The sequence below is a fragment of the Tachypleus tridentatus genome, chromosome 4 (genome assembly GCF_004210375.1).
Source record: "Tachypleus tridentatus isolate NWPU-2018 chromosome 4, ASM421037v1, whole genome shotgun sequence".
Classification (NCBI taxonomy): domain Eukaryota; kingdom Metazoa; phylum Arthropoda; class Merostomata; order Xiphosura; family Limulidae; genus Tachypleus; species Tachypleus tridentatus.
Genome location: NC_134828.1, coordinates 43,768,745 through 43,794,760, shown reverse-complemented (window position 1 = coordinate 43,794,760; position 26,016 = coordinate 43,768,745). Strand labels below are relative to the sequence as shown.

General features: G+C 31.9%; 1 protein-coding gene across 5 annotated transcripts in view; it reads right to left on the bottom strand.

Moving 5' to 3' along the window:
- Positions 1 to 26,016, bottom strand: part of LOC143248986 (V-type proton ATPase 116 kDa subunit a 1-like) — an 83,084-nt gene that overhangs the window by 31,903 nt on the left and 25,165 nt on the right. For all 5 annotated transcript variants that reach the window (XM_076498081.1, XM_076498079.1, XM_076498082.1 and 2 more), the window contains 4 exons: positions 22,447 to 22,573; positions 19,319 to 19,401; positions 17,003 to 17,096; positions 16,108 to 16,320 (listed from right to left, as the gene is read on the bottom strand). In XM_076498081.1, the coding sequence (XP_076354196.1) occupies positions 16,108 to 16,320; positions 17,003 to 17,096; positions 19,319 to 19,401; positions 22,447 to 22,573 (517 nt within the window). The remainder of the gene's footprint in view (positions 1 to 16,107; positions 16,321 to 17,002; positions 17,097 to 19,318; positions 19,402 to 22,446; positions 22,574 to 26,016) is intronic.

Below are 26,016 nucleotides of genomic sequence, written 5' to 3'. Positions count from 1 at the left end.
TATACTGTTACTGTCCATTTCAGTCATCTTTTGCAGAAGAAACAATCCATCAATATAGCAGGTACATTTCCATAGAAATACAGCAGATAATATTTAGCCATTGTCTATAACACACATTAGACTACAGTTACAGTTAGTAGTAGGTTTTAATACTGGATCAGAACAAAAACCATTAAATATTTATGGACCTAGTTTAAAGTGGAACAAGCAGGAAAATGATAAATATAGGCAATATTATAGTTTCAAAACCATATTTTCTTTTATAAAAGTTTGTTTCAAACAATATCAAACTGATTAAACCTTTAAAAGTAGTTATCATTGCTGCTATATTCTGTTTTTGAACAGGGTAATAAGTCTGCATGGAGTAGAAGTTGTTTTAATTTATATTTTTGTACAGAATAATCATTTTGTACAAGTTAATGTAGTTGTCAATTTATTGTAAATTCTTGAAAAAGAATAAAAATATAAAAGGAAAAGAAAATATAGCTTCATGCACTAGGTCAAGGGTGTCAATTGTTGGTTAGCAATACGATAGTGGGAAAGATTACTAATTAACAATCTAGAATCATAGATTCTACAATTCTAATCAAATGTATCTGTTTATTGCACGTTTAGAATTACGAAATAAAAACAATGTATTTAAGTTTTAGAAATAACTTTAATATGCTTCTTTAAAATATCTTATAAGAGATTCTTTTATTTTACAATATTATGTTTTAACTAAGACTTTTTTCAATGATTTGAAGTCAGAGTTTGCCAGTTGGACAACCCTAAGCTAGATTACTATATTCAGAGAAATGTACATGAAAACAAGTTTATAAAAAAAATTCAAATAAGTTCTCTTCAGATTATTTATTTGTGTTTTCCTACAACAAAATTACATCAGGCTACCTGCTGAGTCCACTGAGAGGAATCAAACTCATAATTTTAGCATTGTAAATCCATAGATTTACCACTGTACTAGCGGGGGACTGTTCAGGTTATTTATATCCTGAATTCACTGTTCAAGGGTGTACCTTCCATTACTTATGATATAGAGTTAGAAATAAAAGCACCCTAAACATAATAGTTTATCTTAATTTACTAACATAATCAATAAAAGGGTTTGTTTGTTTAGCAAGAAGTTATAAAACACAATAAACTACCTGACCTTTAAACTCACTAACCATATTCTTCTAAACAGTTATACACATTTGTAAGCTGGAACAAAGGCGCATCTCTTTCCACCCCAAACAGACATGCTTGATAAGTCATTAAAGTATAGATGAGTGTACAATCTATTCATTATGTGTGAAAATGCATGTCAGAAACTAGTTTCCCTTTATTGTTAACAGAGATAGTCATGTGCGCCTTAGCAATGTTACATTGAACATATTTCTAAACAAAGTTCTTTCATATGCTCACGTTTTCATTTTGAAATGATCAGATTCACTTTTGTGTTTATCTTGAAAAGTTGTATTCAGCAATAAACAATAGAAGTTTAACTACATACAGACAAAAAATATATATTTTGAAAACATTCAATAACTTTGCTCCAACACAGAAAAATTCAGATGTAAAAAATTATAATGGGCTAGAAGATATCCTCTCCTGCATTCTAATAGACCTATAACAATTCATAATAATGCCAAAAGTCAAGAACAAGTCAGGGGTTTCACTATCAAGTTTAGTTAAATCCAATTGCATGGTGAAATTACAAGAAGCAAAGAGGAGACTGAAAATTTAGCAGGATAAAAAAGTTTACTAATCAAACCAATTCATAAGATGGGGTAGCTAATATCTTAGAAGATGGAGGGTCACAGACACAATTATGAACCCCCAAGAGAAGTTGGGTGGTTGGTTGGTTGGTTGGTTTGGTGTTTATGGCACAAAGCAACTAGGCTATCTGTGCCAAACATCCAGTAAAAAGTTAAAAATAAAATAAAATTAGTAAAATTTATAAAAGGAAATTAAGGTAAAAAAAAACAAAGTTAAAAATAACAACATAAATAGCATAAAACAAATTTTTACATCTAATCTACAGCAGTAAGAGAAAAGCTACAGCAATACAAGTTGTAAAGGGCTTTCTGTAGCATAATTATAATTATCATAACTTGCCAAAAAGACTAACAGGTAAGTTCAAAAACCATCGTTAGTCACCTGAAGTTGGCTTTTCCAGTCCTGGTTTCAAGTTATTTGACATTATGGTCATTTTCAGAAAGTAATAAAAGTTTAAAAAGATTTGTAGCAAAATTTTAATTAATGACTAATGACTAAAGATGACTAATGGGTAGTTCAAACAGCAGCATTAGTCACCTGAAGATAGCCTTTCCAGTCCCGGTTTAAGTTATTTGACGATATGGCATTTTCTAATTTCAAATAGAACTAGATGTATTTTCATTCTCAAAAGGGAAACACATCAAAATGGTCTAATGTATAAGTTAAAAAATTTAAATAGCATTAAAAAGATTAATAGCCTTTAAAAAACTAAAAACATTTCCAAGATGGATAGTATCACTATTGCCAATAACACTATCTAACATTACGAATAAACCTTAGGACAAAATATGTTTAAAATGGTGCCATCATTGAGAGCCATAATGGCAGCAAGACAATAAAATATGGCTTATTGTGACCTGATTGTTACACAAACTACACACTGGTGCATTAATCCCAGATTTAAAAAAAAAGTTAAAAACTGTGACCAACGAATAGTCTACTTAGAACAACTTCCTCTTTCCAATCCTTACGGAAGCAAGACAGCCAAAGTCCAATGGAGGATTTTATATGGAAAAGCTCATTTTCATGTTGGTCACTCCAAGTCAACTGCCAACTGGCACGGAGCCAAACCTTGAATACAGGACCATAGTATATGTATAGAACAGGCACAGCGGTGATTGTGTCAGAATAGCCAGATTCAGCTGTTTTTTCAGCAAGCTCGTTCCCATGAATACCAACGTGGCCTGGTATCCAGAAAAACTGGATAGACGTAGATGATAAAGAGAAATGGAACGGTTTATTTTGAATATCAGCAAGAACAGAGTGTGAACTAACGTTAAATGATTCCAGGGCCAGCAGAGAACTAAGCGAGTCAGTATAAATAGTGCAATTTGAGTACTGCTTAGCTTTTATGTGATCCAGGGCAAGAAAAATGGCATACAGTTCAGCAGTGAATACAAACTGTAGAGGGGATTCTGTACAAAACCACCAACTCACAACAAACCATGGCAGAGTCCATACAGTCATCTGATTTTGAACCATCTGTATAAATAGGAATGGAAGGATGGTTCAAAAGATGTTCTGCAAATAACACAGTGTTTCCAGTTGGGCATGTCTACTTTTCTCAGATGACTTAAAGATAGGTCACATTTAGGGACTGTAAGAAGCCATGGTGAGATGGGTTGACCAGTGGATACAGCAATGCTATCCAAGGACAAACCCAATTCATCCAACTGTGTCTGGATACAAAGGCCAAAAGGAGCAGTGGCAAATCATCTGTTCTGAAAAAATATGGCCCACTGTAGAAGGAAAACACAACCCCAGGTAGAATGCTTTGGTAAAGAATGAAGTTTCAAAGCATACAGTAAAGACAGTTGCAAATGGTGGAGGTGCAAAGAAGGTTCACGAGACTCTGCATATAAGCTTTGTACTGAGGAAGTGTGGAAAGCTCTGATGCTCTAGCTGAAGTCCTTGATAATGAATGGGGTCCAGGCACAGCCTCAGACCAGTGATCCCTAGTCCAGTTGCAATCGAATAAGAGCATGACATATTTTTAGCACAGAACATCGACAGCTCCCCAAGTGGTGGAAGAAAGGACATGATGTTCAGTGCTCTTGTACATTTTACCTATAGTTACTTGATGTCTGGTATAAAGGTCAGCTTACAGTGAAAAATAAGCCCCAAGAACTTTGTCTCATGGACCACCGGCAGCACAATACAGAATTCAGGATCAGGGTGAATGTCCCATTGATGGCAAAACTGAATGCAAATGGTTTAAGAGAGAGAGAAAGCCATTTGCTGTGGTCCACTTCAGTAAACAATTGAGGGCAGTCTGTAGCTGCCGCTCAATATATCTCGTGTTCGACAACTGACATCAGATGTGAAAGTCGACAACAAAAAGCCAGTTTGCAACAGTAAGAGGAAGTTGTTCAGTGATGGCATTAATCTTTACACTGAAAAGTGTGACACTCAAAACACAGGCCTGAGGGAATCCAAATTCTTGTAGAAAAGAACAGGAAAGTGTTGAACCCACATGAACTTGGAATCTCCTGTCCATTAAAAATTTTTTAATAAAAGTGGGCAAATGGCCATGTAACCCATATATATGGATGTCTCGCAAAATGCCATACTTCCTTGTTGTATCATAAGTCTTCTCAATGTCAAAGAATATTGATACAAGATGTTGTCCTTTGAGAGAGGCTTCTCTGACTGACTTTGAGTTGAATCAAGTGGTCAAAGGTGGAGCACTGTCATCAGAACTCACACTGGTTGGCCGAGAAGAGATTGTTTGATTCGAGGAACCAAACAAGATGAGCATTAATCATCCTCTCTAAGATCTTACAGAGACAGCTCATTAAAGCAATTGGATGGTTGTTTGAAGGAATCTTGGGATTCTTCCCAGCTTATGGAAAAGTAGAACAATAGCCTGGCACCAGGCATCAGGAAAACATTCCCTTTACCAGATCTGGTTGAAAACAATCAGAAGAATAGCAAAAAAAGCAGGAGATTCATGGTGCAGCATTTCATGGTGTACATTATCAGATCTGACCAGTGTACTGCCAGACCAATAAAAAGGCCAGTTTCAGTCCCACCAGTGTAAAGAGACAATTATAGTCATAGAGACAATCAGCTCAACAGGAAAGAGGTGATCACTCTGCCCGAATCTTGATGGCTAAGAAAGTGGAGGAAAAAACAGAAGTGCTAGATACCTGGCAAAAGCTTTCAACTGGATTACTGGCAATGCTCCAGGTATCAGCTACTTCCTGGCCATCAGAGAGTAGGATCAAGAGGGGGACAGAATCATATTGCCCACTGACCTTTTAAAATCTTGTCTCATATGACTTTGGATCTGATGGTAGAAGATATGCTGGTTGTAAATGTAATTCAAGAGTCCTTCTGGTTTTGATGTCTTACCCACCAAGCATATGCAGGGGCCTGCTGGAAAGCGATGTGGTGCAAGAGTGTAGAATACCTTGAAAAAGTATCCCAGGCCCGTTTTTTAAGTCTTTTGTACCATGTGGCAGACAGGATTCCACCACGGACGAGGATATTGTGGAAAACATGTCAAGGTTTTTGGAATACATTGAGCAGCTGCCTGTATAATACAGTTAGTTACTGTTGCCACACAGTCGTCTATTGATGGCAGGATCAAGTTCTGCGAGAGCAATGAAAGAGGACCAGTTTGCTTGATATAGTGTCTACTAAGGCACGTGGGTCAGGTGGCACTGACCATAGGTAGACTCTCTCAAAAGTATAGGAAAATAATAACTACCTCATGGAATCTTGTCAACCCTCCATGAAAAGTGGGAAAACAGTGAAAGGGATTAAACTTAGAGATCAATAGCAGTAAAGGGCAGACTAGGTGCATGAATATTAGTATAAGAACCACTACTGAAAAAAAGAAATGTTGTGATCAGAGAGCATATGCTCTACAGTGTCCCCTCCCATCAATATCAGCACTTTCCCAGAGGGGATAATGTCCATTAAAGTCCCTCAAGATTGAAAAGGGAGATAGAAGCTGTTCAATGAGAGCATCAAGGTCTGATGGATCACAGGTCTCTACAGGCAACTGGTGGAGAGAATAGACAGTGATGGTATGACCAAAGGAAACACAGATGGCTACGGCCTCCAAGGGTGTGTCAAATGACAAAGACAAGGTGGGCACATGCTGATCAGCCAACAGTGCCACCCCTCCATGTACTCATCCATCACACAGCCTGTCTTTTCTGTACAAAGAAAACTGCTGAAAGGTGACTGTATTGGCAGGTTTCAGAAATGTTTCCTATAAGTAGAGACATACAGAATAGTAGGAAGCAATCACTACTTTGATGTCATCCACATTAGAATGTAAACCTCGACAGTTCCATTGTATCAAGGTGGCCATTTTTATTTTTGTGTAGGTGAAAAGCCTTTCTTTTTATGACCAAATCAATTTTCTTTATTGTCTTTCTTCGAGAGAGGCCTATCAACCTCTATGGATCCTGCCCTGGCTCGATTGGGAAGGTCTTTGTTGTTGGAAGAGGATTCCAGCAACTGAGGACGTGAACAAATGATCATTTTGCATTTTGGGATGAGAGAAGATGTACCCAAACAAATGCCCGTATCCAGAATCAAAAGAAGTGGTTCTTGGGGTTTGCTGGAATGTATGTTAGGGACAGAGATGGGTGTTGAAGTTGATTCAACAACTTTCTTTTACCATGGAATTCAAAAGACTTTTCATATGGTTTGAGCATGATTCTTCTGGAGGCACAGAGAGATCCTTCTGCACTCTCATTGTAATAGTAGAATGAAGTGCAACAGCATATGTCCGACATGAAGTGGCGGACAGCAACTTTCGCGCCTCAGGGTAAGTAATGTTTTGAATCGTTTTAAAATGCTGCACCCTCTTTTTCCTCCAACCATTTAGGGCACAATAAGCATTGTGGTTCTTGGAACTGCAAAGAGCACACATCAAGAAACCATGACATGACATCTTCAAGTGTCCAAACCACTGACACTGGAAGCATCTGAGAGGGTTTGGAATCTATGGCTGTACTGTGCAATTAAGATAACCTGCCTTGATGGTGGCAGGTGATATAAATGTATGAATGAGGATATGGTTGGCATCATAATTCCATCTTTGCAAGTGGAGATATGCCTCACTGCAGAAACTCCTTGAGTGGAGAAACCAATAAGGTTCTCTGACCCAGGGTTGTTCTTCAAATCCCTCTCAACAATAACTCCTCATATATATGTAAAAACTGGTAACAAAATATGACATTCCAGTTAATACCAAATTTATTCAAAAACCAGGCACAAAACTGAGGACTTTAATCCATATGTAAAAACTACACTGACAAACACCACACCAACATTATTTATAAAATACAATGTGATAACTGCCACAACTTCTATATTGAAGAAACAAGTAGAAAAATAAAAACCAGATTCAAAGAACATAAAAGTGACCTTCACATGTTTTCGAACACTGCAAGTCAAATAAACACAACATAACCATAGAAAACACTCAAATACTAAATAAAGAAACAAACATAAACAAATGCAAAATTAAAGAAGCCTTACTTATACAACAACTTAAATCCAAAATAAACCAATACAAAAGAACACCTTTATACTTATATTAAAAATAATAAAAAATATAAAATTATATATTCAAATGTCTAACACTGCCCTCCACATTCCGACACTCAGCTACACAGCCCCTTTCAAACATGTGGTCAGCTTCCGGTCAGTTATCTCTTTCTTTCTTTGTGAACCTGACGATGACAGAAGAAGGTCGAAATGTTGTTCACTCCTCTACATAAAATATTTTCTTAACCCAAACGAGCCATTTTTACCTATATATTTCTCTGCAAGTGGGTTTTCTCGACATCACTGAATAACTCCTTGTGATGAATTCAAAGTAGCATGAGGTGTAACCTCAATAGGTATATCCCCAATTGCCTTTAAATGGAAGAGAAGTTCATTGTGTTGATATGGGGATGTTTCCACCAATATGTCATCAGAGCAAAGTTTCTTTACAGACTTTGGAGAGCCAGCAAGTCCCTCTAGTCCCTTCCAAATGAAAAATGGAGACATTTGCCCTAAAGGGTTCTCTGAAAGAGAATGTAGTATAAGAATGAGGTACAACAGATGTTACAAATGTTGAAAATTGCTGATCAGAACCTTCAAGATGTGGTCATTTACCTATGAACTGTTTTTTCACTATTTTATTTAAGTTTTTATTTGGAGGATCCATAATAAAAAAAAAAGAATATTTCAGTGCCAACTGACTCCACCCACCATGGAGCCCTACAAGGGGACACACTACAATGCCAGACAAGGACACTGCAGCAATGCCAGGGTTTTGTGAGCACTGTATCCAAACACCAGCATCAGATACAATGCCCAAATCACCTGTTGAGAACATCCAACACTAAAACGTGGTTGATTCTAGCCCAAGTAGACTAGCCGACTGATCAAAGGGAGGCCACCCCAAGGCTGCCCGACAGGAATTCAAGGCCAAAGTGGTGTGTTGGGGTTGGACCCATCAGCCACAAGGATCCTCTCCTCCCCTTCATGAATCACCATTCACAGCAAACACGTGGGTGACTGTTTAGATCCTAGAGGAGGTAAACTGAAAGAACAGAACCTTCCCTGGGAGGTCCCCCTCACATTGAGGGGTCCAAGAGAAGAGGGAAGTTGCTTGAGCTGAAGATCAGCTAGAGCTACACAATGATGTGTATTTTCTGCAGACTGCTAGAGCCTACAAGTCCAAGTAAAAATGAGTATACCATCATTTACATTTCAACATCTGCTTCAACAGTCATTATCTGTCTGGTTGTAGTGATATAAAGCAAATCAAAATGTTGACTTTCAAAGCCACTGCTCAAGAATATCTGAAGAGAATCCTGTAGCAGTTCAACCCTTTCATAACAGGTTCAGTATAATATACAAGCTCATATATACATTTGTACACATTAAATATTTATACTATTTGATGTAGTATGTGTATCTTTACAAAATTTGGTAATCTTTAAGTAAAGCTTACAATATTTTTTGTACACAAAATATCAGAATTTTTAATGAAGTATATTTACTAAGATTTTTTGTGAAAGTATAAAGTCTGTTTCATTACAAGTTTTAATGCAAAGTTATTTCATGTTATGAATAAAAAAAAAACTATTTGTCCCGAAAATATACCATAGTTGTATAATATCTAAAAGCCTTCTAAATACATCTCAAACATCTGCTTTCAATAAGACACTATATTTTGTCTGTTGTTTTCTCTAACCTAACTACGTGGAATCTGTCAATTTGACTATCTTTGTAACCATCAGAAAAAAAGAAAGAGGAAATAAATACAAATTATATTGTTTTTTTGTGCTAAAATAACTACAAATTATAACACAGAAAAAAAATTTTTAGTCTATTTAGCTTAAGTTTCATAACATTATAATATTTATTAATTTGTTTATTATAGCAACCTTCCAGTTGCACTTGCCAACATAACTAGCTTTAATGCGATGCACATTGCACATATACTCATGTTACCGTATCCAATAATACAAAACTGACTCTTAATCTTTACAAAGTGACCCTGTCTTGGTTGTAATTTAGTAGATTAGTATTTTGTAATATACAGTCACATTTCAATTATTATACATTAAATTATTACTATTTAGAAAGAAATTATTAAACATATTTTTATTAAAATATACAAAAATAAAAATAAAGCAAAATATTCTCTCTTCTAGCTACAACCTTTCAATTTGGTTGCTGCTGAACATAGTTTGCTAAGTCTTTTAACATTTTGTACATGGAGGATGAGAATTTTTGTTTTTTAAGGTTTTGTTCATACAGTTAAATAACCAAAAAAATCACAAATTACTGTATTGATACCAAAAAAATTCCACTAATTTATCAAGATTAGTAACTAAGTTATTGTTAGGTATAAAATATTATGAAACTTCGAGCTGACTAAAGACACAAACAACCTCCTTGAAATCTTGGATCAAAAGAATGTGGTAGCCTTTTCACAGATTAAAATGACTGAGAAAACTGCTAAGGAGAGATTCTAAGTTATCAACTGGTTATTCACATATATATTGAAGTGTATATAATGGACCTTTTCCAAAATGAAAAGATATGAGGTTTCTATACCCTTCCTGATCAATACTGGTAATATGAGTTCCTAATTCATACAAACTACAGACTTGTATTTTCACATCACATACATCTAATTTAAAACAGTGCTGCATTCAACATACCATGTGACTTGCAAAAATTGATATTTAGGTGAATTATTTTATCATTTACTCTTAAATTAATAAATTAACTTGTACATAATATCAAAATTTGAATTATAATCTACAATTCATAGAATAGTAGTTCAATAAAACATTCAATGCAAGTCAACACATACAATGATGTGACCTTCGACCCTTAGCCTGTTGTGAAAGGGTTGATCAAATAGTTGTAATAGTTGTTTGATTGTGAACTTTCTCATTTTTTCCCCCCATGTTTAATTAATTCAGTGCTGTACAATATTGAATATTCAAATAAGGACCAATCCTATGCTCAATCACTGGAGTCATTTACCCAACCAATCTTACGCTGGAAAAAAAAGAAAAAAAGCCACCTAATACATTATACAGAATTTCCACAAGGCTTCACAGTTTGATGGTTCACAGAAAATATGGAATATACACAAAGAACTACGATACACAGCTTTTAAGACCAACCATCTAGTGTGGATATGTATTTAGTGATCTTTTTGTAATATATTTTATCCCAAAATGATTCAGATTTTTAATAAACCAATTTTATATATACATATATAAGCTTATCAAGATAAAATTATAAGTCATAATTTTGTTCAACCATTGCATACCTCAAGTTTTGGAGACAGAAACATGTATTCAATGCTATTCATTATAAGGAAATACCAGTCAAGTTGCCTGGATGCATCATCATTAAATTTCTATGCAACTGGATGCTGGGAAATTGTCATCCTTGTATACTAAATGGATTATAGAAATTTTTCAAAGAAGTGATATTCTTTGGGCATTACAACTTCATGACAAGTTTTTCCAATATAAGCTACACTACAGGGTTACTTAAATATGCTTGGTTGCCAGAAGAATGACCAACCACCGTGATATGGACTGTAACAGTGTGGCGAGTCTTCAAAAATACAATGTGTATAACCCTGTGGGTAATGCAATTGTGTAGTTTCATGTTAATTGAATTGGTTTACTTAATCAAACAAATCTAAAGTCATCAAGACATACTTTGACTTGGAATACTAAATGTTGTTTTTATTATAAATGAAGGAATTTTGTTCATCCAGTGCATACATATAGGAATTTTTAATGCATCATAGAAAAGTTTTGTAGGGATCACAGATGTTCACGAATAGAAGCTCTGTCATACTCAAGTTAAAAAGTGAGATAGTTAGAAATTGTAAAGCAAGATTTTCTCTTAATGAAAGCATGTTGAGTTTTCAATAAAATTCTGAACTTTGTTAAATAACATTGGAAAGAATCTTTTATCAGATTTTCCAAAACTTTTCCCACAACTAATAGTCCTATAATTACGGGGACAGCTTCTACTACTTCCCTTGAAGACAAGAGTGACATAAGCTAGTTTCCAATCTGTTGGTACTTGTCCACTGTTCAACAACTTACTAAAAAACTGTGGCAAGTGGCTCACATATCCAATCCTTGACCTCCTTTAAAACTCTTAGGGAAATATTATCTGGTTCAAGGGCTTTATCATTTTTTAAACTTCCTAATTTTAACAAGCTCAGAATGTATGCAATTCTCTCATTCAACTTAGTTTTCATCCATCAGTTAAGATAAGAAATGTGATTAGGTCTTCATTAGTAAAAAACTGAAGAAAAAAGCAGAATTTAATGACCTAACCATTTCATAATGATGAAACACATGCCTTCCTTTGTTATCCTCTCAAAAGTCCTGTCCTCAATCTGGCATTTAGTTTACCTCTAATGTACTTCAAAAAAACATTCTTACTTTTAACATTTATGTTTACAGCCAAATGTTTTTCACACATCCATTTGGATGTTCAAAATTTTCTGTTTCACAAATTTTTTCCTCTTCTGTAATACCAGTCAATTATAAATTCCTTACATTCGTGAATTTTTTCTTCAAAGTTATCTCATACACTTTGTAAGCTGACTTGATTTTATACTTGTAACTATCTATTTCTTTCTATTAAGAATGTATTTGTTCTGAATACTGAAAATATTTTCCATAATTGCTCAGTGTCTCCAAATAGCTCAGTTGCCCAATTCACAACAAATAATTCTTGTTGCATCTCTTCAAAATTTGCTTTTTTTGAAATTTGGGATAAAAATATAATTATTCCTGATTTCCACATGCAGCAAAACAAACCTAAAACAGCAATGACCACTGTACCTAGGTGTTCCCCAATTTCCACTCTCTAAACCATCATTACATAAGAAGTTAATAAATCCAAAATAGAATTATTTCTAGTAGGTTCCTCAACCAATTGGTGAAGAAATCCATTTTGAACAGTTTTAAAAAAACTTACTCCTTCATGGTTTGACTCTAGCACTTCATAATTAATATACCTGGAATTAAAATCACATGTTATTATGACTTCATTAACAACCAATATCTTAGTTTTACTGTAAAGTTTCTCATTAATTTCATCAGTTGTCTGTTACAAATTCCTACCAACAGCTTTTTCCCTGATATCCACTAACAGAAACCCAGATAGATTCAGTCTTCTTGCTATTATCCTTAATATTCTCAACTTTAGCAGGATGTAACTCATGCTTTACATATAAAAACACTCTCCCCCTCTTTAATACTTTGTCCTGATTAAATAACCTATAACCAAGTATTTCAAAGAAATTTCTGTTGTCAAACTCTTGTTATTCCCATTTTTCTCAAAATCTTCTATTCCTACCATTGCCATAAAGTCATCTATTTTATTTCTTATACATCTAGCATTACAATAATAACAATTAAGCCTATTCTTGTAACTATTTTTATGCTGATTTCCAATGCTAAACTTTCCTTTATATCTCAATCTTGTTTCATTCAGTTTATCTCTGCCCTCACCACAAGTTAGTTATAGCTTATAACTTCCCCTATAGCTGAGTTAATAGCCATTACAAACATGGCAGACCTTTTCATACTTAAGTATAAACCATCCATTCCAGAAAATTCTCTCTTTTCATTCACCAGATCCCTAAGTCCAACCAGCTAACCTGCTCATCCTTGCATATTAATTTCAGCTGAGCATTTACCTCTAGTGACTTACTCAAAATTCTCTCTATATTTAATTATTGTCAATATTCCTGGCACAGTTAATTTATGACCTTTATCTTTAAATACTTTTAACAAACCCCTGTACTTGTTAATTATCTCCTCTGATTTATTCTTCCTTATATCGTTAACCCTTATGTGCACAACAGAGACCGCGTAGTTGCTAGCCTTCTTCATTATATATCTTGCTTTGTCAGTTATGTCTTCAACCTGCACCCCAAAATTTTTCTCCCAATTTATCCCACAAACCACTCTATTCACATGTGTGTCAAGGAATTACCTGTGACCATAATTGCTTTAAGTTTATAATCTATATCCATTCTTTTTGCTTCCCCTCTCTCTAATCTACACAGATTCCTCTCTTGCATGTAAAAGCTAAGCTTCTCTTGAAGTTCTGCTGTCCTTTTCCCACAGTTTGCATTTCTATTTATCTATTTCCTCAACTTTAGTTAAAAAATTCTCCAACTTTAACTTTAACCTTCAAAACCTACATATAAATTGAGCATCCTCGCTACTAGCATCTAACAAACTGGGAATACTTAACCTACAAACTACTCTTAACCATTGTATTATTTGAAGAACTAAAATAAATATTCGATACTATGATTAAATACCAGCAGCCTGTTATTAACAATTAAAGTTTTTAATTAATGTATTTAATTTATTTTAGTCTCACTGCAAAATGAATTATAAACAAGCCTAAAAAACCATTATGTGTACTAAACTTAAACTAATGTTATTCTACTAAAACCTAAATTAAAAGCTTATACCTACTATTTTAGTCCCAAATCTTACTAAATCCAGTTAAATTTTTTTGTTATTCAACTCTAACTTCAAAAGATGAAAACAATAAACCAAATAATACTCAAACATCCACAATATTATCAGAACTTAGTTTTCTAATATCTTCTCTTTTCAAATACTACCCTCTATTATTTTCAGAACAGTTTTCTCTGGGACAGGTCTTGGAAAGTAATTGCATTACTGGTAAACAACTTATATACAGTGCACTTTGAATGTCTGAACACAGACATCTACACAGTTTCTTATACACCAACTCTTAAATTTGAGATTTGTAACTGCTAGCACATCATGTACTAACCAGAACTACTGTTTTAATTATTGTTTACAGGTTTCTTTTTAAACAAAATAAAATTTAAATGATACAGAGTTTTTTATTATAATGTACTTGATATTAATACTGTCATTAATATACATTAACATAAAGCAGTTTAATTACATTTTGAAAGTACTGAAGTAACATGTATAGAAAGAAATTTAAAAATGGCACCAGATATCATAGGGTTAAGTAATTAACTGCTGAGGTTGAACCTACTGGAGGAAAAACTTGCTTTGCCAACACACTCATACAAACAGGAGTTTTCCAAGTTCTTTCAATGTAATCTTAATTTTTAGAAATACTGAGGAAACCATAATATTTATCCTTCCAAACAAAACTTTATATATTTTGATTTTTAGTGAAATATCTGAAATTAACCTAAACAAACACACCCAAAAATTCTAAAACTCATTTTGTTTTAAATGCATGTGTGATTAAAGTTAGAATATTACTTCAGATTAAAGCTACATAATATACTTATTGTAAATGAAATAATTTTAAGAGTTGTTTTTCTTGATATTATCTTCACATTTAAATGACAAAAATCTCATATGCAGTAAGTTTGGAACTGCATAAAAAAGAATGTATGAGAAAGGAAATCAATCCAACGTGACTGATTCAAACAATAAGACCAAGTGAGGAATTTTGTTTTTAGAAGTAGCAAAAAGCACAAATTTTCAGGTTCTAGATATTCTTTTAACACAGAATTTATTAGAGAAAGATGATCAAAATGTATAATAATAATAATAAGGATGAGTGCCTAAGCCTTAAAGCTTCTTCTTTTTAATGCCAAAGATGTTTTATTTCCATTTTCTATTCCTAAGTTATATCCTTTCCTTTTTACATGCTTAATAATAACTATTAAATACAAAAAATACAAATTACGACCTTTAAACCATGTGTATGCAACCAAGGATGTCCATGGGAAATTTATGCAACTCGCATGGGAGGAACTCTTGTTTCTCTTTGTATCTTAAATAGGTATTAGCATAATGACTAGAATCTCAGTCTGGATGTTCTGCCTTATTAGAACCATATCTTACTGGTATCTGGTCCATAACAAGTTAACATTTCCTTCTGATAAAGTATTGTGACAGCATTTAGTTTGATAGCAAGCAGTGTTTCCTTTAGAATTCTTGGCACAGATTTACCTTACCATTGCAGCTCTAACCTGTAACCACCATGAATTCCTTAAATCTACTACAACATACTTTTTGCTATTGTTAAAATGATGTGTCACTAAAAGGATAATAATAAATTGCTTATGCTTTTGCATAGCTCATACAGTTATCAACAAATGGTCTTCAGTTTGATGATATACTTTGGGAGAAATATGTGAAAATGACTGTCACTTTAAAAGAGTTAACTCGTAAAAAAAAAAATAAAAAAAAATTGTTTACTGTTCCAAGGGATGTTTAGTGATCCATTGATCACTGATACCTGGTCATTTCCAATAACAAGCTGTTCACTTGAAACATGCAACTAATAGGCAGTACTGGTTGCTTTTTCTTTTGTTTTTTGTGCTTGAATCATACCTTTCCTTGCTTTATTGATGTAGTTTACCACTACAGGTATTTGTGTCCTTAAAAACTAAACTTTACGTATTACTCATTTTTGTAATCGTGGAATAAGAGAACTTAGTACTGAAACATTCTGTAATGTAACTATTTCAAGAAAGGATCAATCTCTGACACCATTTACACTTGCTAATTATCATATTTCAGCTGAATTGTAACAAGAGGATTAGAACTTTTGACCTGCGTAGTCATAGGCCATGGGGAAGGTCACTATACATGCAAATTATCACAACAGACTGTGAACAGTCTGCTATACATTTGACAGTGTTATTACATTAAAACAGTAGATATCGTAGTTTTTTTTCTATTCATTTATTTATAATCACTAAAACATTTGAAAATCATGGCACAATGATATAAAATTTTTGATTAGCTGGGATAACATTAGAAGGATTACTTAACACAAGAGACTTACTGTTCCACGTCGCAATGCCATCTGTATTTTCTCAAGATCATAAACTGCACACCAACATTCTGAAATGAGACATTTCTGAGTGACATCGAGGTTAAAAAGATTCAGTGTATGATAGATAGCTTTGATTTTCCGAACTTTCACAAACCAATTTTTGATATTTTTGGCAGCTGCTACTAATACTCTATGTCTGTGGTCTGTAGTTTGTCCCAAAACCTGGTAAAACACAAAGAAAATTAAGAGTCAAAGTAAATAAAATTATCAAGCATATACTCACTTAATCTTCCTGCAAGCATAAAAATCACTGAATTTAACAAATTGCAACAAGTAGATCAAGACTTAACTTGACAGCCTAGATAATGTAAATGTACAAAATAGTTTCTGATTGGCTATTTTCTTGTTAAAATGAACAAAAACATTTATCACTTAAAGGTTCACCCAAACAATTTGATCCTTTCCAAACTAGAGGGATGTCACTGATATCTCAGGATACTTTCATTCTCACAATATAAATGATTAACCAAACTGTATGAAACTTCAGAATTTCATGATTTTTTTAAGCACATAATAGATACTACTTAGAAAGTTTGTACAAAGTTGTGGTGAAACTTTTGGAAAAGTATAAAAATATTTCCTTTCATTCTATATTTGTAATTTACTTACTATTGATAAGTAAGTTCCATTTTATGTCTCCACTCCATTTCTACCTAACTGATGATGACTTAAGTCTTTGGATTTTTTTTTCAAGTGAAATCATTACTATACACACTGCTATAAATAATAAAAAACACAAAAATTGAATAAAAGGATACTGCTCTGATTTCAAACAGAAATGTAATCCCAAACAAAATCACTTAGAAATGTCTAATGATATTTTTCCCACTAAAAGAGAACTCACTGTATTTAAGTCTTCAATACGAGTCATAACTCCAATAGACATCTCCCTGCGATCAGCTGGGGTTTCTGGACATGGATATAATGTAGCTCGAAAACTAAAAATAAATTTAGAAATATATTAAACAGATATTCATTTATTTTTAGAATTGAGAATATTATTAAGAGATGACTAGAAAGAAAAACATATAAATACTCTTAAAAGACGAATTCAAGTCTAATACAAGATTGTCTTTGTTGATCTTACATAATTCACAAGTTAATTATTTTCACTGTAATAGAGTTTATCCTTCCTATATTTATTCTACACTATTGCAAATCATCTTTGTAAGATGATCAAAATATATAATTAATCATTTCTCATTAAAATATTCTGACACTAGTCAAAATTATTTTACAGTCAAGAAACTTTTTTACACTTTCAATGATAAAATCTATCATGTTATTTTGAGATTCATGCATGTCATTTAAAATAAAGTCCAAAACAATTATACTTTAAACATACACATCACTGTGCCCTAATGTAAATAAAATTACACAATAAATACAAAAACTGAAAAATATACAATGTGTGTAGTTAAACTTTTATTTTAGTGTAAACTCCACAAAGAAATAAAGTGAAAAACCAGGCAGATGTACAACATAAATCTTAACATATCACTACAATTAGAAAGTTTTAGAAAACAAATTAATTTATCATGGGTTGGAATACACACACACACATTTAACGCATCTAATACACAAATAATTTGCTGTTAAATAAAAAAATTATTTTCACTTCCTATAAACTTTGAAATTAACCAGATGCTTGCAACTACTGAAGTATTACATTTTAAGTTGTAGTTTACACAAATGTTTATACAAATGTTATGTATCAAAATGTATGAAGACCACAAAAAAACATCAATTCACAGAAGAAATCCAGCTCATCACACTAACACAAGAGCAATAACGATGAAGAAACACATACAATACATATCTAAAAATAATAGTCAAGCATAAATGGAAAACAAAATTATGCAGCATTAGGCTCTAGTGTACTTCACTTTCACATTTCATGAGAACTTGGACAAAAAAATCTAAATTCTCCATCATTGGAAGTTTCAAACCAAGTCTTCCTTCACTACAACAGCTAGTTCAAGTCAATAGAATTAGAGGAGGCCAGCCAGTAAGTGAAATACTTAACACATTCTTTTCATTCTGAATAAAGTATATCTGTTCCCTTGTATTTATGTTCATTTTATTTTCTAAACAACATTTTTGGAAAACACAGTATGAATACTTTTAAACTGTTGTACATCCATTTGCAAACACTCTTTAAACTTCATATTACTAGTAAACTGTCAAATGCACAAACAGATGATTCCTGCATAATGCCTGCAAATTCAATATGTATTTACTGGATTTTTATATTTTAAATGTGAATTCAATATAGTATTGTGACATTTGGGCTAAATTTGAAATTTATAATACAAATAAAATGTGAATTGTGTAGTTTAAAAGTATAATTTTGAAGTGATAAGTTATGACCAAATAACTGGTGAAAGATTGTCTTTTAAATATTTGGTCTTTAAAAAGTTGTACATTTGTTGATGCTAATTCTGTTATCTTTAGTACCCCCTGAACATGTTGACATGTTATCTTTAATTTTTTCTTACAAAAGTAACTAAAATGTAAATATTAAAACCTTAGATTAAGAAACATAAAGAATTATAATTTTTTTATGAGGTACATTCGCCTCTGCCTCACATGATTTCCTAAGGTAACATGAGATTACATTTTCCAAGTAAATTGTAACTTGTGTGGCAGTTTACAAAGCAATAAAATGAAAACATTTAAGTAGAAACAGATTTATATTGTACCGAGTTTAATTCTACTTAGGATAAAGAAATGTAGTTCCATGTTACAGTTTGAAGTAATTCTAGAAAAAGAGAAATTTAGATTTCATATTTTCTATGGTGGTTAGCAGTCAGTCAAATTGGCCAAACTCAGAGTTAAGAGTTTTTTTTCAGGAAGATTATAAAAGCATTACCAATTTATTCCAAGGTAAATCAAATTATGAAACTTGTGAACCTGCCAAAGAAATTTCACTTCCGATATAAACTTACTTAAAATAAATATATTAAATATATTTTTCACAGTTGTGTCCTTATTTCAGCCTAATACAAAATACTACTTATGTCACATACCAAAATAGCAAGTTTCTAATACAACTGTTGCATATATGTGCTTAAAATTAATTTTATAGCTTTATCCTCAGCCTATTGACAGTAGAAAAAATTTTAGTTATGAGTCTTATACCATATTTGTATCCACTTACCCTTCACATATCTTCTTAACTCTTGATTTTAACTGTTCTCCTTGGAAAAACACAATGAACACACACTTATTCACTTGATCACCCTATTTAAAAAAAAAAAAAAAGATAATCAATACATACACCCTTGTACAAATTAATTGAAACAAATGGTCATTTTACAATATTTTCAGCAAGGCAGCAGGTGTAGGCTTGCTGGACCCGCTAATTTCCTTTAATAGTCATTTTTTCACACAGACGGCGTCATTAGCTGTGTTTTGCAGTACGGTCAATCTATTTTAGGGATATATGACAAAATTTTGAGGAATATTATGTCATTCGAAATTGCGTTAGAAGAGCAGGGAGACCAGTCAAAAAACAACTTCTTACCAACTCAATGAAGAAAAAAACAGTATCAATGGGGTCTGAAATACAAGAACTGGATGCAAGAACAATGAAGGAAGATGTTATTCAGTGACGAGACTCATTTCTTCATACAGGGTCAAAGAAGTCTGCATGTTCGCAGATCTCCAGGTGAGAAACTTCAAGAATCTCACATCCATCAGTAATGAAATCAAATGAAATGGCAATTTCATTTAAATACAAATTTATTAGCCTAATATTAATAACCTTTCAAGTTGCTCTGGGGCCTATTAAGCCCCACTTTTCGCAGGAGTGCTAAAACATCCTAGTGAACATTAATTTTTTTTTGCATTGAAAGTTTACACTTCATGTGTTGTTTATTTACTCTAACTTAAACAGACTTGATTGATTTCACTGACCTTGTAAATATCACAAAAAGTATAAGATAAACCTAAACTGCCATTTTTCTTTCTAGAATGAATGCAGATTGTAACAAAAAATAGAACTATTCATCATAAATAGTTTAAAACTCATTATATTTTACATCTGTTTCTACTTAATTTTATTGTTTTATTGCTTTTTGAAGTGTTTAACTAATAATAACATATTACAAACTATAAACAACACGATGATGCACAGCTTAAGTTACTGTACTCAATGATGTAAAGCATTAGCTACTCTTAGAAGTTGTCTTCTTGTTTTCATTAACTAACCAAACAAGTTCCTTATGTTTATATATTAAATAATTTCACACCAACAGATACAAAAATGTACATAAAAAATGAGAAATTTAGTACATATACATACATATATATATATATATATTAAAAAATATAAAATAAAAACATGCACAAAGCAAACAATATCCTATACCTATTACAATTTAACTAGATTTCCAACTATGGCAAAAGTGCCTTAAGATAATTTATTTAGTCACTTGATCTGAACTTGGCAACAGCAACTTTCAGTATGTAGAAAAAAATAACCAAATCTGTATTGTGAACAATGAAGAGCTACATGTCACTCAGTAACTTAAAACTGTCTTTCGGTCTGTCACAAATGATGTAACAGAAAATATCAGAAAGGTTTACTGACAATTTGTGAAAGAGAGAACATAACAGGTGGGCATGGTAAATTGGTTTGACTCCAACACATCATATTTTTAACAGCTTAGGCAAAGCTAATTATTACATAAACTGTAGTCAATGCAATCTACAAAAACAAACATATTTAATTCACAAAACTACAATTTTTGAAATATACTTTTCAATTAATCCTAATTTCTGAGAATGAATATCAGACAAATCATTTTAATCAATGGAGGCACCATTTAATTTTACATACTATATTATACTTTCATTGCTAAGCAGCATAAAAGCTTTGTTGAATTTGCTTATCAGACATCATTTACTTTCATAAAAGATCTTTTGCTTTCTGAATGTTATTCTGCTTTCTTAAGGGCATTATATGATTAAATAAATTTAGTGTAGTACCATTAGTATAAAAAAGTAGGCTTAATTTTCATCAAAATAACAAGACGGAGGAAACTTCTGTATTTCTTGTTTTCATGTGTATTCTTTATTTATTATCACGAAAGTAATAAATGTAAAAATTTTAAACTTTTTAGGTTAGATAAGCTAAGATTAAGAAAAAATAAAAGTTCTACACGAGATACTTTTGCAAGCAACTAGTGCATTACAAAAGTCCATACAGTAATGCAAGCTGGACATTTGCTGAATGATTTACAACTTGTGTAGTGGGCATATTAGTTACACAGTTTAAAGGATAATCAAACAAAGAAATTTAAATAGAAATAGATGTATACTGTTATGAGCTATAAGTTATTTATGGTAAACAACTGTACTTTCCTGCTACAATTTGCAGTCATTCTAAAACAAAAAAGGTAAAATGTAGAATGCTTCATTTTTTTAATGTTTTAATGATGGTTACAAGATTGGTAAAATCGACAAAATGAGGAGAATAACAGATAAAATATAGTTTTACCAAATAAAAATTTTTATATTTATTTAGGAGGTTTTACAAAAAACAGAAATGAAATTTGACAATTTTCAGATGAACTATTTTTTTTTAATCTTAATATAATCACATAGTACTTGGAGCAGTCAACATATACAAGTGCATACACACACTATATACATATAACTATCTATAAACATACGACCTCACATTTTTACCAATAACAAAATAATAAAATATCATTGATTACAGATTCAATGAGTTAAGTACTAACAAGATGATAATTTTAGAGAAACAAGAATTAGATTTTTATATTGAGCTTGTATAATCAACTGATTATATATAAAAATTTTTAATATTCAAGACAAATTATTGGTTGGAAATGAAGAAAAATTGGTTATACACAAACAGCAATTTTGTGATGTAAATGAATTTCAAAAGTTACTACTTCCAACTCAAGGCAAGCACAAGTTTTAAATTTTAAATATTTTGCAATATTAATGTTTATGTACTTGAAAATACACTAGCCAGCTTTATGTAATAAGCTTAAAACATTGTCTGAAACAAACTGGAGATCTTCAAAAAAGCAGACTAATTTGAGATGAATTTGCAACCTGAAAAGTAAGCTCAATAAAGCTTTTATGCAATAAAAACATTCACTCTATGAGGTTTTAACTCATTCTATATTACTCAAACAGTTATGTCTCTCTAAAAAAAAGTCTACTCTATGTAAGATAACTTATGTTCATGTAAAAAAGTATAATAAAATACAATAAAATTACAAAGAATATCCAAATAATTATGAAACTTACTGAAACAGGATCTTCTAGAGGAGTATCAATTTCTGCTTGTCTAAGGAAAACATTTCCTCTACACACTCGCCACAACATTCGTTCAAAAGAAGGTAGTCTTTCCCTCAATACAACTCCTGCAACAAATCTACTCAAAAAAAAGAAGAGAATTAAGCTTATTTATTACACATTGTTTTGATACACTATACAGAAAATGTGTTACTTATTATTTCATAATATTCAAAAACAACAAAGTTGCTTATTATTATTACTCTAGTATCAAAACTAGATTGTACCCACCAAAAGATGCATGCTATTACAAAAAAATCACTTTCTATTTCTCCCAATATTCAGCAATATTAGAGCTCAGACAACACAATAAAATTTTTGTCACAACTTAGTATAATGTTTCAGAACTATTAAAATATTGTGAAATACCAAACTACTTTCCACTTCAGAAATGAATTATACTAAACAGACCCATGGATGAAAAATCTTTACTGCTACAAATTCACATTCAGTTTTTTCTATTCTATTACAATGGATTTCAATATGAATCAAAATGCAAACTATTATTCTGGCTCCATGCTATTCCACAGAATTACGTTTGGTGGGGTCAAAATAGGGGTTTGTAGTTTGAGTAAATAATACCTGCAGTATCTCCATCCTTGTCAACTTACTTATTTTGCAATCCTTATTTGCAGGTTTCTAAATTCTCAATTTTTTTGATATGCTAATTAACTTTTAACTTTGTAATGATAATAAACATGACTATTTCACGATGATTTATTATAGCTAATGATCATTAGGTCACATCAGATGGAAAGATAAAATGTTAACACATTCATTCTCTAGGTCATATTTGTGGAATTCTTCTGGCCCAACTTCATTAGCTGTACTGATTAGTCTGTTTTTTTTAAACCAGATTTAGGGTTATTAGATATAAATATGGTTTTTGTTAATTTCAAAGAATGAATGATACGGACCTCTAGGAAAGTTCATTTACTTCCAGGACCATGTCACTCGCATCGTTTTTGTTCTAACAAGATGTTCATTTTATTTTTCTAATAAATAACTCAAAGGTGAATTAAAAAAAACAGAATTTGCAATAAAGATTTATAAGTCGTGTTTGTTTTGCAATGCACACACATACACAAAATCAATTTTTGTATTATGATCTAATAAACATATTATATACAAACAAGTTTTTCTGCATAAATATTATTTTAAAACCATAACAAAAGTTTCAAAATAAGCCTTAGGAACCAGACTCACATAACCCCTTACAAATATAAAGTATGTGAATCATACTTTACCCGACATAGATTTAACAACATTGTTGTCACTCATATGAGTGACGTGGGAGCAACATTACCTTACTTCTTCACAGCAACATAGAACATCTACATATATCATGCTAGTTTGGATAATTTCATTTCCACAAAAGGATTAGCAAATATATGTGGCCAGTCATGTATGTTTCCTGACATAAAAATTTTCATTTTTTGTAATAATACTAATGTTTGCAATACTTGATAAATCTTAATATACTGTAAGAAAAAAATCCACCTAGAATGAGAAAAATACATTTTTGTAATAAAACCTGTTAAAAAACATTTTCTAGAAAAAAACACTTAGCAAATACATTATGAAATACCATACAAAAAATAATTATAGCTATGTATCAATGATAAACTTATCTACTTGAGTAATTCATGCCCACATTTTCTAGTTCAATCATAAAAAATGGTTAGTATACAATTTAAAAATTACTTTATTAACTAAAATTACTTAATAAAATATTCCTGGTAAACTTATATCGTGTAACTGACCACAGTTTTCCTATTTGATCAGTTTTGTGTGTGTGTTGTACACATAACATGATCTATTTACATTAACAAAAACACAAGTAACCATATACATGACAATTACATCTTAAAATAAAGTCTTATAAAACACCATAGTAACAGATAAATTTGAAAAAGGAAAAGACATTAGAGTAAGAAAGCCACAAATATATTATTGCAATCTATTTCATCAGTATCATCATTTAGAAATTTTATAGAAATATTTTTTATTTACACATATGATCCTTGTATTTCTAAGTAATCCATGTCATTAAGTACTAAATATTTCAAAATAGTCTCTCAAACTGATTTAAACAATGCAAAACACTTGTACCATAATCAATGTTTAAACATGTAATGTGAAACTAATCTATTTTTAATATGTAAACACTATGAAAAAGTAAAATAATTAAAGGAAGTACTTTTCTATGTACAACTTAAAACTTAGTTACTGTTTGATATACACAGTATAATATCTGTTGTTACAACACTCCAAGTTAATCTGGCATCATTAGGTACAAAAATTCCAGTTGTATCTGATGATGCCAGATTAGTTTGTTTTGGTTTGTTTTGAATTTCATGCAAAGCTACTTGAGGGCTAACTGCACTAGCCATCCCAAATTTAGCAGTGTAAGACTAGAGGGAAGGCAGCTAGTCATCACCACCCACTGCCAGCTCTTGGGCTACTCTTTTACCAATGAATAACGGAATTGGCTGTTACATTCTAACACTCCCATTACTGAAAGGGATGAGTATATTTGGTGTGACAGGGATTCAAACCCGCGACCCTCAGAACATGAGTCGAGTGCCTTAACTACCTGGCCATGCCGGGCCAATACCAGATTAAGCTGGTAAAGCATTGTAGCCACTGATATTATACTCTGAACATCTGACAATAAACAAGTGTTAAGTTTATGAAAATAAATTAATAGTATGTAAAAAATACCTATGAGATAAAGCAAAGAATAATATGCTATAACATGTCAACCATACTTCAACTGTCATATCCAGTGTCTACATGGCCTTTCACCTAATATCAGTGCTCATCAGAATTGTTAGAATATGACAAATGACAAACATAGTAGTACTCTAGATGCTATACATATCATTAATTTACATAAAAAACAACTGTTATGCCACGAGCCAGATGATAATCGCCTTTATTAAATGCTTTTGTCAATGACACGTCTTCATTCTGAACTAAAACACACTCCTTAACATGGAGTTTTAAATATGTGCTCAATTCCTTCAAAATTAGGCTTCAAACTCCAATGTTTGAAAGAAATAATTTCTATCCAATTTGTCATTAAAGACCTGTCTATTTTTACTGAATGTTGCTCTGAGGTAAAACATGAAGGGTAGTTGCCAGTTTAGATGCTTGCACAAAATACAACTCTTTCAGAAGTTTTAACTTTTTTGTATTTAACTATAACTACATTGTCATAACAATCAACTGACTTTAATATATTATTAGACATTAACAACATACCTGAAACTGATGATCAAATATAACAAAATGATTTAAAGACCATTATCAGGTTACTGTGTATTTAAATTACTTATTAGATTAAGCTTTTTCCCAGACTGGTATTAGCTTGTCACAGTTGCTTATTTGGGATTTAATGGCACAAAGCATTTCACTAATTACCATGGAAAACATTTCTCTAATTATAAATTTAAATATTAAAATTAACAGAGTAAAATTAGATATAAAATGTTATCCTAAAAGATATTATTACCACAG